This window comes from Acinonyx jubatus, chromosome B1 (genome assembly GCF_027475565.1).
Source record: "Acinonyx jubatus isolate Ajub_Pintada_27869175 chromosome B1, VMU_Ajub_asm_v1.0, whole genome shotgun sequence".
Lineage (NCBI taxonomy): Eukaryota > Metazoa > Chordata > Mammalia > Carnivora > Felidae > Acinonyx > Acinonyx jubatus.
In genome coordinates, this window is record NC_069382.1 from 196,680,674 (window position 1) to 196,699,077 (window position 18,404).

At 53.7% G+C, this 18,404-nt stretch overlaps 1 protein-coding gene across 15 annotated transcripts in view; it reads right to left on the reverse strand.

Moving 5' to 3' along the window:
* Nucleotides 1–18,404, reverse strand: part of JAKMIP1 (janus kinase and microtubule interacting protein 1) — a 141,155-nt gene that overhangs the window by 65,331 nt on the left and 57,420 nt on the right. For 12 of the 15 annotated variants that reach the window (XR_008296429.1, XM_053217600.1, XM_053217599.1 and 9 more), the window contains 2 exons: nucleotides 13,930–14,195; nucleotides 8,323–8,817 (listed from right to left, as the gene is read on the reverse strand). Coding sequence is in view for 14 of the 15 variants with exons in the window: in XM_053217600.1 (XP_053073575.1) it covers nucleotides 8,323–8,817; nucleotides 13,930–14,058 (624 nt within the window). In the remaining variant the exon portion in view is untranslated. The remainder of the gene's footprint in view (nucleotides 1–8,322; nucleotides 8,818–13,929; nucleotides 14,196–18,404) is intronic. The other 3 variants (XM_053217606.1, XM_053217610.1, XM_027077727.2) reach the window with 1 other exon arrangement.

Below are 18,404 nucleotides of genomic sequence, written 5' to 3' on the forward strand. Positions count from 1 at the left end.
AGCTCAAGCCAGGAGAGAGTCCGGTAAGGATCAAACAATACCCCATGTCTCAGGAGGCCCGGAAGGGGATCCAGCCACACATCCGGAGACTACGAAGCCTAGGGGTACTAGTTCCTTGCCAGTCTGCCTGGAACACCCCCTTACTGCCGGTCAAAAAGCCTCACACAAATGACTACCGACCGGTACAAGACCTCCGGGAAGTAAATAAGAGGGTCGCGGACATACACCCAACTGTTCCCAACCCATACACTCTCTTGAGCTCCTTAGCACCCTCCAGGGTCTGGTATACTGTACTAGATTTAAAGGACGCCTTCTTCAGTCTGCCGTTGGCACCCCAGAGCCAACCCTTGTTCGCCTTCGAGTGGCATGATCCGGAGGAGGGCTATAGTGGGCAACTCACCTGGACACGGCTACCTCAAGGATTCAAAAATTCACCCACCATCTTCGACGAGGCACTACACGAGGACCTGGGTGAGTACAGAAGGGAGCACCCTGGCCTCACCCTTCTACAGTATGTAGATGACATCCTGATTGCTGCGGACATGGCCAAAGACTGTGAGCGAGGGACCCAGGACCTGCTGGCTACCCTGGGGGCCTTAGGATACCGGGCATCCGCGAAGAAGGCTCAGATATGCAGGGAGAGGGTAAGTTACCTGGGATATATCTTGGAGGGCGGACAGCGGCGGTTATCAGAAGCCAGAAAAGAAACTGTCCTAAAGATCCCTACTCCCACCTCCCGAAGAGAAGTGAGGGAATTCCTAGGATCAGCCGGCTACTGCCGCCTCTGGGTTCCAGGTTTTGCTGAGATCGCCAGGCCCCTATATGAAGCTACCAAAGAGGGGAAAACATTTAAATGGGCTGAAAAAGAAGAAACTGCCTTTAATCGGTTAAAAAAGGTCCTCCTAAGTGCCCCAGCCCTGGGCCTACCAGACATTACAAAGCCCTTCCACCTCTTTGTAGACGAACATAAGGGAATAGCAAAAGGGGTTCTAACTCAAGCCTTAGGCCCCTGGAACCGTCCAGTGGCTTACCTGTCTAAGAAACTAGACCCAGTGGCTGCCGGCTGGCCGCCATGCCTAAGAATTATTGCGGCGACAGCACTCCTAGTCAAGGATGCAGACAAACTGACCCTAGGACAGGAGATCTGGATCACGACCCCACACGCCATTGAAGGGGTCCTGAAACAGCCTCCGGATAGATGGACGAGCAATACACGTATGACTCATTACCAGAGCCTCCTACTCAACCCTCCACGGGTGCGGTTCCACCCCAGTGCAGCCCTCAATCCTGCAACCCTGCTGCCCGACCCTGACCTAGGTGCTCCATTACATGACTGTGCGGGAATCCTGGAACAAGTACATGGATTCCGGACGGACCTGACCGACCGGCCCCTCCCCGATGCTGAGGCTACTTGGTTCACTGATGGCAGCAGCTTTGTGCGAGATGGACACAGGTATGTGGGTGCAGCGGTGGTCACCGAAACGGACACCGTATGGGCGGAGGCTCTACCCTCTGGAATGTCAGCCCAGCAAGCAGAGCTCATAGCCCTCACCAAGGCGCTGATGCTGGGAGCTGGAAAACGGCTTAACATCTACACAGACAGCCGTTATGCATTTGCCACAGCTCATATTCATGGGGCAATTTATCAGGAGAGGGGGTTACTGACGGCAGAAGGACGGACTATAAAAAATAAGCAGGAGATACTTAACCTGCTTACAGCCTTATGGCTTCCTGCCAAGCTAGCCATTATCCACTGCCAAGGGCACCAAAAAGCTGATAACCCAGTAGCTAGAGGTAATCGAAAGGCTGACCAGGCAGCCAAGGCAGTAGCCCTTACTCCAGTCCCCACCATGACCATACAACTACCAGACCCGGGAGACCCAGTTTTACCAGACCAGCCCAAATACTCCCAGGAGGAGTTACAGCGGATCAAGAAACTCCCTATGGCCCAGGAGATAAAGGGATGGTGGTATACACATAACAAGGAGCTCGTGTTGCCAGACCAGCTCGGAGTCTCAATATTAGAGCACATGCATCGGTCTACTCACATGGGGGCCCGAAAATTAAAAGACTTAATCCGACATGCCAGAATTAAGATTCACCAACAGGACACCAAAATAGAGCAAGTTGCATCTGCCTGCAAGACCTGCCAACTCACCAACGCGAGGGCCACATCAAATAAAAAAGGAACCAGGCTCAGAGGCACCAGACCGGGAGCCCAATGGGAAGTCGACTTCACTGAAGTCAAACCAGGAAAGTATGGTTTTAAATATCTTTTAGTATTTAACAGACACCTTCTCTGGCTGGGTGGAGGCATACCCAACCAAGCATGAAACGGCTCAGACGGTGGCTAAGAAGCTACTAGAAGACATCTTACCCAGGTATGGTTTTCCTGCTATGGTACGATCAGACAATGGACCAGCTTTTATCTCACAGGTAACACAGGCAGTAGCCAAGACGGTGGGGGCAAACTGGAAATTACATTGTGCTTATAGGCCCCAGAGCTCAGGACAGGTAGAAAGAATGAATAGAATCCTAAAAGAGACCCTTACCAAATTAACCATGGAGACTGGCGGGGACTGGGTGACTCTCCTACCGTACGCCCTTTACCGGGTTAGCAACACTCCTTACACTCTGGGTTTTACTCCCTACGAGATCATGTTTGGCAGGCCACCCCCTGTTATTCCCAGCCTTCGAGCTGAACTTATTGCTGAGTTTAAAGATCAAGAACTTTTTCTTTCCTTGAGCGGGCTCCAGAGGGCGCACGAGGACATTTGGCCGCGCCTCCGTGCCATCTACGAGGCTGGCCCGATCCCGACACCTCATCAGTACAGGCCGGGAGACTGGGTCTACGTCAAGAGGCACCACCGAGAGACTCTTGAGCCGCGCTGGAAGGGACCCTACATCGTGGTGTTGACAACCCCCACTGCTCTCAAGGTAGACGGCATCGCGACCTGGGTCCATCACACCCACGCTCAGCCAGCGGACCCCTCCTCGATCCGGAAGGACGTTGTCACGCGATGGGCCATCAGTCGGGACCAACACAACCCGCTCAAGCTCAAGCTACAGCGCATTTGACCTACCTAATATTGGTAACTCTGTTAACTCTGCTTGTCATTGCTCACGCTGCCGGGAGTCCCCACGCCCTCCAAAACATCACCTGGCAGATCATAGACACCAGCTCAGGGACAATACTTAATCAGACGTCCCAGAGCCACCCCAGGGACACTTGGTTCCCAGAACTTTGCGTAAACCTCCAAACTCTGTTCCCCTTGTCACCATAAATGCAGCCGGTCCCATGATTGGGTCCCTAAGCTACATGACAAGGGGGGAATGAAAGGGCGGGCCTACGCCAGCCGACTCCATCTTGTTCTGTGTCCTTCACCTTGACCACACCTCCTCCCCTTGAGTAACCCCCCCCTCACCTGCCTAACAAGACTCGACCCTTCCCCAGGACCCTTCCCCAGCCAATCGGCTGAGGCCATAGCCATTACCTCACCAACTGCCCCCAGGCCCCAATAAAACCTTTGTCCTTTTGAAACTCGCTCTCTTTCCCTGGTATCTCACCGCTGCGTCGGTGCAGGTAGGGGATTGAGCTCGAGCTAGCTCGAATAAAGGCTCTTTGCTTTTGCATCGGACTCGGCTCCCTAGTGGTCTTTGGGGATCACGAATTCTGGGCATAACAAGCTGAAGTTGGACGCCTAACCCACTGAGCCACCCGGGCACCCCTCTTTTTTTTTTAATTGCATCCATTCTACTGGGAATGAAGCAGTATCTAGTTATAATTTTTATTTGTGGTTCCCCGATGATCAGTGAGGTTGGACACCTCTTCAGATGTTTATCTGTCATTTAAGTATATTTTCCCTTTTTGAAGTACTCTTTGCCCCTTTTAATTATTTTTCTTCTTGCCTCGTGGTTGTTTTTGTAATCTGAATAAAAGCGGCTTATGATAACACGTATTGAAACGATCTCCTCCCGATCTGTGCCTTGTCTCTCTTTTCTTGGTGCCTTTGGATGAACGAAATTTATTCCTCAAAAGTTCAGTGTACCACCTTCTCCGAATAGTGCATGTATATGACTGGTGTATCTGTGTCTTCTCACTCCGAGAAGACACAAATCTTCTTGGGGTGTCATCTGCCCCAAGATCATGAAAATACTGCTCTGTGTTACCTAACCAATTCACTGGTCTACTTTCTAACATCCACATCTATGGTCCACCTTGAATTAATCACTATGGATTCATGGGTGGCAGGATGCAAGGATCATTGTTCCTGTTTTACAGACGCCCACCTACCTCAACACTGTTCATGGAAAGACCACCCTTTCCTTACTGGACTATGATGTTACCTGTTTCCTAAACCAGGTGACCACACGTGCATAGGGCCGCCTGGGGACTCTCCTGTTCAGGGATTCATCCACATATGCTTCAGCTGGTCTTAACAGTAAGCTTTGTTACATGGTAGTGTGAGGTTTCCTGGGCTTTTTTGTCTTCAAAATTGTGACTCTGGGTCCTTTAAATTTTTATATCACGTTTAGAATCCACTTGCTAATGTGTACCAAAAAAAACACAAAACGACAAACCCGCTGGGGTTGTGATAGGGATTGCCCTAAATCTATAGATCATTTATGGAAGTACTGATACTTATATCATGAAAATGGCTTCTCCCTACATTTATTTTGGTCTCCTTTATTTTTCCTCAGCCGTGTTTTGAAGCTTTCAGCGTGTTGCAGCTTACACACGTTCATCAGACTTTATTCGTAGGTCTTCGTACTCTATTATAAATGGTCTTTTGTAAAGCTCCATTTTCCCATTACACATTGCTAATATATAGAAACAGTTTTATTTTGCATATTTACTTTCTATTGAGAGGCTTTGATAAATTCACTTACTAATTCTAATAGTTTGCAGCGTCTCTTGGATTTTCTACATCACAATCACAGCATCTGCAAATAACGGCCGTTTCCCCCCTTTTTTCCCCAATCTTTAAAACTTTTCTTTTTATTGTCTTTCAGATTTGAGGTCCTAGCCAGTGCAATGTTGAACAGAACTGGTGATAGTGGATACCTTGTTCTGTCCTTGAATTCACTGGGAAATGTTCGATATCACTATACGTTAGATTTTTTTGTTTTTTGTTTTTTGTTTTATTTATTTTATTTTTTTATTTTAAAAAAATTTTTAACGTTTATTTTTGAGACAGAGGGAGACAGAGCATGAACAGGGGGAGGGTCAGAGAGAGAGGGAGACACAGAATCTGGAACAGGCTCCAGGCTCTGAGCTGTCAGCACAGAGCCTGACGTGGGGCTCAAACTCACAGATCACGAGATCACGACCTGAGCTGAAGTCGGACGCTCAACCGACTGAGCCACCCAGGCGCCCCTGTAGATTTTTTTGTAGAACCCTTTACCAGATTCAGAAAATTCTATTCTATTCCTCGTTTGCTGAGAGTTTATACTGTGATGTTGAATTTTACTAAATGCTTTTACTGTATCTATTAAGATGATCATATGGCTTTTTTTCTCCTTTATTCTATTACTAGCTGAATTATATTCAGATTTTTTAATATTAAACCAACCTTTGTGTTCCTAGAATAAACCCAACGTGGTTATAGTTTATTAACCCTTCTGTATATTGCTGGATTTTATTTGTTAATGTTTTATTTAGTACTCCTGTGTCTATGTTTATAAAAGATTATTTAATTTTTTTCTTTTATTGTATATCACTGGTTTGGAGGTAGTTATGCTGGCTTCATGAAATGAATTAGAATATGTTCCCTTTTTCTCTTTTCTGAAAGAGTCTGTGTAATTAGTTTTATTTCTTCATTAAATACTTAATTTACCTGTGAAGTCTCTGGGCTTGGACTTTTCATTGAGGAAAAACTATTAATTACAGATTTAACTTCTTTAACAGCTATAGGACTACTCACATTTTCTATTTCTTATAGTGTCAGTTTGGTTAAGCTGTACTTATTCAAAAAATCTGCCCATTTCATCCAAATTTCTAGTTCACTGGCATATGCTGTTCAGAAAGTACTCATACTATCTCTTTAATTTCTGTAGGGGCTGTAGTAGTGCCCCTTTTACATTCTGTACACTGGGGGACTTGTCTCTGTTCCTTCATCGGTATTCCTCAGGACTTATCAGTTTACCTACTTTAATTAACTTTTGATGTGTTGATTTTCCTTATTGATTAAGCCCCTCAATTCTGCTTTCTCAGAGATTAATTTGCTGTTCTTTTTCTTTGTTCTCAAGATGGAAGCTTAGATGTTTGGTTTTCAGCATTTCTTCCTTTTTGTCTAAAATCTGTTTTACTCTAAGAAGCACAATTTTTGAAAGAAATTGTGTAGGTTCCCTTGAAGAGAACAGTATGTGCAGCTGCTGAAATACCATATTTTGTCAGTGTACCTCCAGTTGGTTAACTGAATGCTGTTTAAATCTTACATGTCTTTGTTCATCTATTGTCTATATGTTCTATTATTTGCTCAGAGTCTTATTCTCCAACTACAACTGTGGCTTTGTTTCTCCTTTTACTTTTGATGCTTTTCTTTTGCACATTTGGAAGTTTTGTTATTAAGTACTATTACAAATGGACGCCTTTATTATTAAGAAGCGTCCCCAGAGCACCTGGGTGCCTTAGTTGGTTAAGCCTCTGACTCTTGGTTTCAGCTCAGGACACGATCTCGGTTTTGTGAGCTCGAGCCCCATGTCGGGCTCTGCACTGGCAGCACAGAGCCTGCTTAGGATTCTTTCTTTCCCTCTCTCTCTGCCCCTCTCCCACTCACGCTGTCTCTGTGTCTCTCAAAATAAATAAACTTTAAAAAATGTTTTAATTTTTAAAAAAAGGCATCCCCTACTTGTCTGTAGCATTACTTCTTGCCTTGAGGTCTTCAACATGAATACAGAGCAGGTTTCTGGTGGTTAGTGTTTGGATGTTGCATCTATTTCCACCCTTACAACTTTCAGCCTCACTGCACCCTCATAATCAAGATATGCCTCTTGGAAACATCACTGTTGTCACTGCTGTTGACTCTACCCTGAGAAACTTAGCCTGCTCGCCTTTTCAGCCTCCTGAAGCACACAGGCTCAAAGTCTGACGGTCGTCCTGAGGGGCAGACTGGTGATGTGCCTGCTGCAGCCCCTCCCCCGTCTGGCGAGATTTGTTTCCTAAGTATGACACGACTCTGGGGGATTTCATTCTGCCTTTCCACCCCGACTCGCTGGCTTCCCGCATCACCCCAGAACTCAGGAAATATCTGGGGTGTGAACCGGCCCCCCCCGTGTGGGGGCTCCTTAGTTTCCCACTTTCCATGCTGACCATGAGAGATGGCAAAGAGCCCTGCTCACCTGTCTCAGCCCTGGTGGAGTCTCTTTGCTGGGGGGAAGCCCCATCCCCAGCCTGCTCTCGGGATGCACAAATGTCCCACAAGGAAGAAGCTGTCAGCTGGTAACTGTCAGCTCTCCTGGGCCAGGCTCTTTCTCCTCTCTTTGAAATTTTAGCTCTTCTAGACCTCGGGCCTTCCATAGCCCTCCAGCCTTTAAAAACAGGATTGCTTGTGGGGCGCTTGGGTGTCTCAGTCAGTTAAGCATCCAACTCTTGGTTTCGGCTCAGGTTGTGATCTCACGGTTTCATGGGTTCAAGCCCCACATCGGGCTCTGCACTGACAGCACGGAGCCTGCTTGGGATCCTCTCTCCCCCTCTCTCTCTGCCCCTCCCCCGCTTGTGTCGCCTGTGTCTCTCTCAAAATAAACTTAAAATAGACAAGATAAGACAAGATAAGATGAGATCGCTTGCAATTTATGGCTTTCCCCAGTTGTTGCAACAGACTGGCTGGCCTGTCCCTACCTACCACATCTTACCTGGAGGTATAAGCACGCTCCAGTTTAGTAATTAAATGAGTAAATAAATAAATAAATGCCCAGCACTTTGATAAGCTTCCACGGTCGTTTTTTTTTTGTTTGTTTGTTTTTTTACCACAACCTTGGCCGTCAACCTATTAACCCCATTTTACAGAAACTAGTGGTTCTGAGCTGTTCCAAGAAGGACCAAGGATCCCACACCCAGCGAGAAGAATTCTACCTGCCCAACTTCCCTTTACCACCACGAGGACGGCAGGGGCTTTGCTAGAAGCCCCGTGCTAGAACCGTGCCTGACGCACGGCGGGTCCTCAAAACGCGGCGTTTACCGCACACACACAGGAAGGAACGCATGCATGCAAGCCGGACAGGGAAGAAGGCACAAAGGAGAGGATGCGCACGGGCGGACGGGCGGGAAGAAAAGGGTGCAGGCACGCACGCCAGCCGGGAGGGGGCGCAGGCAGCACGTACCAGCCTGCGGATGTCCCGCTCGCACTCGCGCTTGATGCGGTGCACCTCGTCCTGGTGCGCCTGGTAGGCAGCGCGCAGGTCCGCCGCCTTGGTCTTGTCGGCCTGCATGCAGTTGCTGAGCGCCTCCTCGGCCTGCTTGCGCGAAGCCTTGAGCTCCAGGATTTCCTGCTGCAGCCGCTGGCGCTCGCCGTCGAAGGCCCTGCGCGCCTCGTCGCGCGCCTCGGCCAGGAGCGCCGTCTTGACCTTGTCGGCCGCGCCGTCCCGCAGCACGTTCAGCGTGGCCTGCAGCCGCTGCAGCTCGCCCTCCTTGATCTTGGCGGTGCGCGCCGCCTCCTGCTCGTGCTGCCGGATGAGCACCTCGCGCAGCGCCTGCAGCTCCTTGGTCTTCTCTTCGTGCAGCTTGGCCCTGAGCTCCGAGATGTAAGCGGTGTGCCGCCGCTGCTCCTGCTCGCGCTCCAGCTTGGCCTCCTGCAGCCGCTCGCGCAGTTTGCCCACCTGCAGCCCGAGCGACGGGGACACGGGTCAGGGTCGGAGCTGGGGGAGCCGGCCAGGCCCGGCCGCCACCTCCCCGCGCCCCGTTGTGCGGGAGGGCCCCCGAGACCCTCGCCGGGTCCCCCACCCCCACCCCAGTTCCCTCGCCTGCCACCCCTGTGGTCCTGACCCCCAGCAGCCCCACCTGCTTCTTTACTTGCTACTGTTTTCTTGGGAATTTCGCTAGAGGTGGAAAGCCACCTGCGGATGCCGGCGAGGGCAGTCAGGCCTTTGACATCCCTTCCAATTCGGGGACTGGTCACAAGACACATAAGCAGATAGCGTCAGTCACCAAAGATGGGCACATTTTGACACCAGAAGTACCTTTTCAGTGCCCGTGCACTGGACCGTGGGCACAGGGAAAACAGAGCAGATGGAGGCAGAGAGGGGCAGTGGAGGGCAACCAGCCTCGCTGACCTGTCCCCTCCGCGGGCTGGGGGCTCCACAGCATCCCCCACATTAATCCCTAGGGGGTCCCAGGAGGGAGGTGACTGTGTTGCCGGGAGGCAGTGGAGGCTCAGAGATGCCTCCGAGACCTGCCCGGGGGGAGGGGCTGCCAGGGGACAGAGCCCGGCTCACCCCCAGGCCCCTGGCCCCAGAGCCATGTTCCTCAGATGCCCGGCTGCCAACCCAGCCTGAGCGCATCCGTCTAATCAGCAAAATTTGAACCATGGCTTGTAGAATGTGCCCAGGGAGTATTTGCTTAAGATGCTCCAAAACGCCATATTCGCCCCTTTTCAAGTATCCCACAAAAACACATACTGGGCAGGAACCCTTTACAGTCCGTTTGCTTTCTATATCACACCAGTCTCCAGAGAACGGGAACCAATTGTACCTCACAGAAGACACGCGCGACTTCTGCGGAAGGTGGCCAACATTTTCCCCGGCCTACGCTGTTTATGGCATGCCCGCATTTTGAAATTAATGTCAGGTGAGGAGTTTTACAGTGTCCCTTGGTATGGATAAATCCTTCTGACAGCGGAGAAAGAAGCAAAAAGTAAGCCAGGCAAAGACACAAAGTCAGCATCTCCTTACATCAAACACTCGTGATCTCAGAAACAAGACGGGAGAACCTGTCAGTCCCGGGCCTCCCCCTCCCTGGGCTGGGACTGGGAGTCTTTTCCTAGCGGACTCAATGCCGGGAAGCCAGAACTTTAAACATTTAACGTGCTTGCCCCCAGCGAGGGACTAATATTTGCTTCTGGCATTGTCCTTCCCAGGAGGCAACGCTGTCCCGACTTCCCTGGTTATTGCCGACAGGGGTCGGTTGCATCCCAAGCCTGCACGGATGCGTAATTACTGAGCCCCACGATGGTGAATGGTGCGTGTCAAGTCGGCAGGGCTGTGGTACCAATTCATTTGGCGAGACACCCATCTGTATGTTGTGAAAGTTTTTAAAGAAGTGATTCATATTTAAGTCGGCAGACCTTGAGTAAACCAGCTGACCCTACATAATGTGGGTGGGCCTCACCCAATCAGTCGATGGCCTCGAGTGAAAAGGCTGAGCTCCTCAACGAGAGAGGAATTTAGCCTCCAGGCTGCTTCAAGACACAAGACTGCAACATGCACTCTTGCTGAAATTTCCAGCTGCTGCCTCTGCTCTGCAAAGTTCATATTTGCCAGCCTCTGTAACCATGTGAGCCAACTTCTTAAAAAAAAAATGTGTCTCCCTCCCACTCTCCACCCATACACACACACACACACACACACACACACACACACACACACACACACAATTTCCTATTGGTTCCATGCTTCTCTGAGGAACCTTGACTGTGAAACAGGGACATCAGCAGCTGCCCGGGAGGACTTGGGAGGAGGAAAACCCAAAGCACTGAGTGGATAAAGGGAAGTTTGCTCACAGGTGAAAAAGAAGGAAGGGGTGCGGAGGGGAGCAGAGGTGTGCGCAGGGCAGCCTGGGGGAGGTCGGGCCTGCTGAGACAGGTGTTTAGGGCAGAGACGCGGATGGAAGACGGGGTCGAGTGGGAAGGCCCTGCCGAGTCGCAGAGGAGCCGAGGGTCGAGCCCAGGTGCCACGACCCGAGCAGAGCAGAGCGAGGCTGCGTTGGCCCGGGCTGTGCACAGAGCACCTGCTCCCGACTCCTTAGCGCTGAGCAGGTCTAAAGCGTGCCAGCACTCTACCCGCCAGCTGCCTCCAAGGCACTCCCAAGTCTGGCGGCACAGCAGCACAGACGAGCACCTGGCTGCATATAAGACAGGAGCAAAATGACAGGGAGGGACCACGCCCTGGAGGAGGAGGGAGGGGCCGGTGCAGAAAAGCCTCTGAGCCAGCACCACCTGCCACTGCAGCCGGAATGGCGAAGCCGGCCTCCCCCTGTCTCTGTCCCCTTCCACCCTGCCCTTCGTCCGATCTGTCAGGGCTGGCTCCCCATTTCCAGGCCTGGCCACTTCGTCCACTCCCTGCAGCCACCCTGGTCCCACCGCCCGACCGCGGCAGCCGTCTCCTAACCGTAATCTCCCTGCTTTGCCCCTGCCCACCGCAGGGCTGGCCAGCAAGGCAGGGACTTCGCCCCACGGGCCTTGGCACCCCTGACTGGCGACCGGGGTGCTCACAGGACTGTGGGAGCACCGGCAAAAGCCTTAAAAAAGAGCCGGCTCCAAATGGCCTCTGCGAAGCCTACTCGGGCCCCCTTGCCCCTGTGCCGTTCCGCACAGCACGGAACAATGGTACAGGCTGTTCAGTGAATGAATGAATCCACAGAGACATTTACCACGTCCCCTCATCTGCCCCTGCTCAACGGCGATCCTCCGGGAAAACAATGCTTCAACTGGGGCATCGACAACAGTTTTATGAGATCATATAAAAATACTGTTTAAATGCGACTGTAAACTTTATATTTATGTTTCTCCTACCAGCCAGTAAGCCCCGTGCGGAATTCTCTGAGGACAGGAGCTCCCCCAGCGGCGACACGGGGAAAGCCCTCCCGAGGGGCCACGTGGATGGCCGGGCTGAGAACACAGGCAGCCGGGCGTGTCCAGCAGGGAGGCGGCCAGGTGACGGGCAAGGCCTGGCTCCCAGCCCAGTGCCACCACCTACACCTGTGTGGACCTGCTGTGGGATGGGCTGAGGTGTGTCCCCAAAATTCTCATGTGGAAGTCCCAACCCCCGGGACCTCAGAATGTGACTATAATTGGAGAGAGAATCTTAGAAGATGTGAAATCTTAAAAGAAGTTAAATGAGGTCATGTAGGTGGGCCCTGGCCTGTTATGACCGGTATCCTTATCAGGACACAGGCACACAGGGGGACGGCCATGTGAGGACATGGGGAGAAGATGGCCAGCCATCTACAGGCCAAGGAGTGAGGCCTCTGGAGAAACCCACCTGCCCACACCTTGACCCATGACTGCCAACCTCCGGAAGAAGTTCTTTGGAATTTTTAAGCCGCCCAGTCCGTGGTGCTTCGTCACAGTGGCCCCAGCAAGCTAACGCACCTGGGCAGAGTCACCTCTCCTCTCTGACCTGTAAACTGGAGAAATCCGCCCCTGACCGCGCAGGTCACTGCCAGGGTCAGGAGGCCCTCCGAGGCATCTGCTGTGACCTGCACAGTAGACACGTAATAAATGTCAGCCAACTGCCGTGTGACTGCGTGTGACGGGCAGCACGTGTGTGTGACTGTCCCATCCAGTCTGCCGACAACCCAGGGGGGCGGGCACATCAGAGGACCCCACGTAACAAATGGGAAAACGGAGGCATGGGCAGTTACATGGCTTTGCCCCCGGACCTCAAGGCGAATTAGGTGGTGGAGCCCTGGCAGAATGACCTTGGCCGTGCGGCTTCCCGGCAACCACAGCCACCGTCGCTGCTTCTGGGTGGGACGTGCCAGCCCCAAGGGATCCCAGCAGGTGAATCCCGCCCGAGCTACACAAAGTGTGGCCAGCCCGGCACCTCGGGCAGCCGTGCCGGTGACGGCTGCAGGCCTGGAATGCTGAGTGTCTGTGGATGGGAAGGGGCACACCTGTCCCCAAGCTCCAGGAGCCCAGCCTTCATCCCCCAGGCCCTGGACTCTGCCTCTGCTCTCCATGTCGCTGTCCCGAGCCAGGGGCCGAGTCGGGGCCCAGGCCCCAGCTCCGCTCCCCACCTGGGGGCTGGACCCCCAACCAGCACCCCCACCGCCGCTGCCGAGGCCCAGCTCTCAATAAGACAGGACACCTGCAGCCATACCCTGGCTGTCCCCTCCCGGGGCCCCGGTGCTGGAAGACATACCAACTGCAGATGTGGGTATAACCTCCCCCATCCTACCCAGAACAGCCCAGACCCTCGGCCACTCAGGCTACCCGGGAGCAAGCTCCCATCCCCCCTTCTCTTCTCCCACGGACACCACAGAGCCCCAGCCCGCTCTGCCCTCAAACCACCCGAGCGAGAACACCGACGGGCTTTTTGTTGTATCCGTGACACTGCATCTTTAGGACACGGAACTGGCCGGTTATGATGACGCTGCGTTGCAGACGGGAAAAAACAGGTTCTTCCTGGAGGCTTTATGTCACCTGTCCGAGGGCACGGAGCCAGTCAGGGGCCAAGCGGAAGTTTAAAGCCAAGTCTGTGTGGTGAGAAAGCCCGCGCTCCTCCATTGTGACAGGGTGCCTGTCACAGCCGCGCTCTAACTGGATGCGCATGGCCGGCCTGGCACCCACCTGGTGATGGTGCTGAGCGGCCCCAAAGCTCAGTCTCGCCCCACCAGAGCTCCGGTGCCCCGTCACAGAGCCAGACCCTGCTGCAAACTCTTTAATACCCTCGCCTCCTAACTCCCAACCACAGGCGGCCCCTCGGGTGGTACCGCCGTGACCCCATCTCGCAGGCGAGGGAGATTACCGCGCGGAGAGTAACGTAGCTGGTCCGAGGTCATAGAGAGACGCGACGGGGCCAGGAGTGGAATCCCGGTGGTACCACCACTGACGTTATACCCGTTTTAACAAGGGACAAGCTGAGGCTCAGAGGTCGAGTGCCCGTCCCCAGCCCCAGCCCGGGAACACAGCCTCCACTCAGAGCGGAGGGGAGTATTGTCCACCAGGGCGAGCGCCCCATCTGTGGAGCTGGGAGGCCCGCACCCCCCCCCACCTTGCTCTTTTCCTGCTGGAACTCGATCTGGATGCTAGTGAGCTTGGCCCGCAGCTCCTCGTTAGCCATTTGCACGGCATCAGTCTCCATCTCGGGCCTCTCGCCCTTGCTCCGGCCCTTCTTAGACATGCTTCCTCTTGGCTTGAGACGCGGAGATCCCTCGGTTCACACCCACCAGCCAGCAGGCGCCGCTCCGGGCTCCGCCGTGCTAACCAGTGTTGCGGGGCTCAGCTTGTCTTCCGTGTAAACCACCATCACCTGGGACCCTGGGAAGAGGGAAACGGGGTTAGCGGAGAGAGAGAGAGGCTGGCGTCCCTGCCTGGGCACTCAAATGGCAAACCAGCGTTTGCCGGGGACTCCCCGCCTGGGCCGCGCACCTGCTCATCGCCAGGTGGCCCTGCCATTCCCAACACTGACCCAGCGCTTCTCAGACTGGCGGCCACAGAAGCTTGTTAAGGCCGAGAGTCCTGGGCCCGCCCCCCGGAGACTCTGATTTGCATTTCTCACAAGCTCCCAGGTGATGCTCCCAGGCGACCACACCTTGAGTAGTTTGGATGTACTACTGTCCTTATCAAGAGGAGACCACATCACCGGAGCAACCCGTAGGCCACCGGCTGCAAACGTCAGTGAGCCTCAGTTGCCCGGGGCGCGCGTTTCAAAAGGCAGGTCCCTGGGGAGCCCAGAGCTCGGGGCACAAGGAGGCGCATGGTGGGACCAAGGACACTGGATGTTCCGTCCACACTCCCAGGTGACTCTGGAAGAGGATCTGAGGACCGCACCCTGAAAAACGGGCCGTTATAAAGATCAGTGGCTCCCCTATGCCGTCCCCGGCCTAGCACAGCACTGGTCACTCACACTGCTAGCTCTGTGCCCCGTGGAGGTGACGGCGGTCCCTCCAGGCCTCTGTGCCCGCCTGGCCAGGCCGGGGCTGGTTTCCTGGTTCGCGGGGGCGCCATGATGAGCTAACAGCCCCTCCAGCACCCATATTCCTCCAGGGGAGGCCCAGGCCTTCAATTTGGTGGAGGTGCCCTCCCAGCCACAGGGTGACAAAGCCTTAAGATAGGGTCTAGACTGACAGCTAATGGCACCTACATCCAGGTGACTCCTGTCACCTTTCACTAATCGGCACAACTGCCCTACGAGGTAGGTGATGTGGCCCCGTGTCACAGATGAGGAAACTGAGGCACAAAGAGGCCGAGTGCTAGCAACAGTCACATGGCCAAGACGAGAAAACAGCATTAACCTGGTCAAGGTCCACAGCTGGACTGGCTGTGGTGAGTCTGGACCCAGCCCCCCAGCCCCCCAGCCCCCAGCACTGTGCTAGCCTAACCCCATGCGGCACTGCCCCCTGACAGCATGACTCTGCTCCCCTGGTCCCCTTGCTCTGCCTCACTGTTGTTTCCCACGTGACAAACCACGCGGGTTCCAAACAAGCAGGGCCTGGGTCTGTTTTGCTTCTCACTGTATCCCCTGGGCCTGGAATCAGAGCTCAGCATGCAGGAGGCTCTCCAGAAGTATGCGTTGAATGAGTGAGTGAATGAACGAGTGAATGAGCGAGTGAGTGAATGAACGAGTGAGCGAACGAATGAATGAGTGAAGCCCTATGATGCATCAAGTCCTGTGCTAGGAGCTGGGGAGCGTGTGGTCCTTGCAGCACCTGGAGAGGTAGGCACAGATGTTAGGGCCATCCTAGAGATGAGAGAAGATCGAGGCACAGAGAGGTGCAGTAAGCTACTCCTAAGCCACAGAGCTAGCACCGGGGTTAGATCGCCTTGGGAGAGCATGCACAGCGAGAAGAGAACCTTCCAGCATGCAGGAATGCCAGCCTTCGCAGGTGGAGCCGGAGAGACGAAGCCAGCAAGGGAGGCCATAAACAAGAAGCCTGGAGCTAGAAGCTGCAGATGCTCAGTGTTTGTGAGCTGAGGTCGGGCGTGACCTGCTAGGCCTGGGGGCGCTGGAATGTCTAGCCATTTGGGAAGGCAGAGGTGGAGGCCGGCCACAGCCCTGCTGAGCAGGAGGGAGCAGTTTTCTCAACATGCCATGAAGGATTATCCAGGCACAATCAGCATCCCCACGGATTGATTCCAGAAAGGTCCGTTCTGTCTTCAGAGAAGTATGAACTCCCTTTGCTCTCATGTGACTTATTAGAGCATAATCCATAATTCATTCCTCGCTGCCCTGACCCGCCTGCCTTTACCGGCACAGAAGCTCTCGGAAGCGGCCCCGCCCCTGAAGAGTGAGCAGGGAGCACTCTCCAGACCCATCATCCAGAGGGAGGACTCTTCTCCTGTCCATTTCATCCTGTGGCCCAACGACACCACCTCTAGGGACACGCCGTAAGGACCAACCAGAGGTACGGCCTCTGTAGAAACACAGCTCTCCTTCCCAACAATCCCAACAATCCGTCCCCCCAGCCAAAGGGACGGTTGAGTAAATGACACCAAACCACAGGGGGAAAGATGAATGAGTGAAAAGACAGAGTCAAAGAACAAATACAATTTGTGATCTCAGTTTTCAGAAATATATATACTTGGGGCGCCTGAGTGGCTCAGTGGGTTGAGCGTCTGACTTCAGCTCAGGTCAAGATCTCACCGTTCGTGAATTCGAGCCCCGCGTCGGGCTCTGTGCCAACAGCTCGGAGCCTGGAGCCTGCTTCGGATTCTGCGTCTCATTCTCTCTCGGCCCCTCCCCCACTTGTGCTCTATCTCTCTCTCAAAAATAAATAAAAATGTAAAAAAAATTTTTTTTAATAAAAAAAGAAATATATATGTATGTATGTATGTACTTATTCATTTTTTCCATTTGGTCACAACTATTTTTTGAGCCCCTGCTGGGCTCCAGGCTCAGTACCCTGGGGATGCAGTGGTGAGGAACAGACAGCCAGGCGTCCCAAATGTTAGCAGCGACTGCCCGAGTGACAGCTGATATTTACCTTCTTCTTTACGCTCTTCCAGATAAATCAAATTTTCTATTTCTATTACTGCTTTACAGGAAAAAAAAATGATGCCTTTTTTTTTAAAAAAAAAAAAAGAAAGCAAGTTTCAGAGAACCATCTGGATCTAGCTGGGAAAGAGAGAAGACAGAAGCCAAAGGAAAAGCAAATGGGCCCTGTCCCCAGACCACTGCAGCGACACCTGCTCTTGAGGCTGATGGACTCTCCGGGAGCGACTCCACCGCGTCCCTAAGGGCCGCCTGGAAGGGAAGGACCCGCCTGGAAAGAGAGGACCCGAGCCACACCCCCCAGGACACAGCTGACTGTTCTGTAGGACGGCCTTGTCACCCACAGTAAGTGTGTCCTCTCAGCTCACACTTTCCTGGCTGGATGGTTCTGGGGAAGTCACTGAACTTTTCTAAGACTCAGTGTCCTCATCTGTTAAATGGGCCCCATGGCACTAAACCTCACGGCGGGGGGGGGGGGGGGTGGGAATTGCTCAGATCCGTATCTGTGCTCAGCAGGACACTCAGCCCAATGAAGACACTCACCAAACAAAAGAAATATGAATCGATTAGGAGGAGCGATGCCAGCCTCCCAGTAGCCTCCGTGAAGGTCAAGATAACAGGTGCTAAGATTAGGCACCGCTGGAAGCCGCCATGTCAAGGTGCGGCCCAGCCAGTGTCACAGTTTCTCAGCGGCCCTAGTACCTGTCCTGAAGGCCCCTTTCCCTCCCCAGCAGCCCCTCCCAGGGTCCCTGAAGATGCCAGAGAGGACAGGGTAGCAGATGAGGCATCTGGGCCTCAGGCAGGTCAAGCACCTGCCCAAGGCGGCACAGCATGCCAGATGCAGGCAGTGAAACAGGCCCACTCCTCGTGAGGCCCTGGGATGGCACCCCAGCTGAGCCACAAGGGGAGGGCGGGAGAGGAAGCCCCAGCCCGTGGGGGGACAGTACACCAGGAGCACCTGGGGGACCGTGAGAACAGAGCCCGGTGAAGTCTCGGGGCCAGTCCCCAGACGCCAACTTGTATCAGCCCCCCTGGCCAGCTGGACCCCAACGCCTCCTAGTCTCCCAGCCAGGCGTTCGGGGCCCCAAGAGCAGAAAGGCCAAAGGAGAGACAGACCAGACCCCCAGAAGGGAGGCCGTGTGTGGGGACGGCCCCATTGTCACCCCAGCCACCCCTGGAAAGGTGCGTGCACACCAGCGTCTCAGGACCTGTTCTCCGCTTCACGGATGAGAAATGGAGATCGGCATCTGCAATCAGAGGGCTGTTGACTCTCCTGCTTCACGGCCGTCAAAGGTGCAGGCTGACCTTGAAGAAAGCCTGGCCCGTGAAGGGGTGTGGGCCCCACAGGGTCTGACTCACCCCGAAGTTCGGGCCCCGCCACCCGCCACCCGCCCCACACTCCCCAGCAGGCCACGGTGCATTCAGTTCCCTGACGGAGAAAGCCATCCTCCCTCCCGCTCCTTTCATGGCCACCTCCCGCTCTGTCTCCTCCAGGAAGCCTCCCCTCATGGCCCCATGGTCTGGCACCTCCTCTC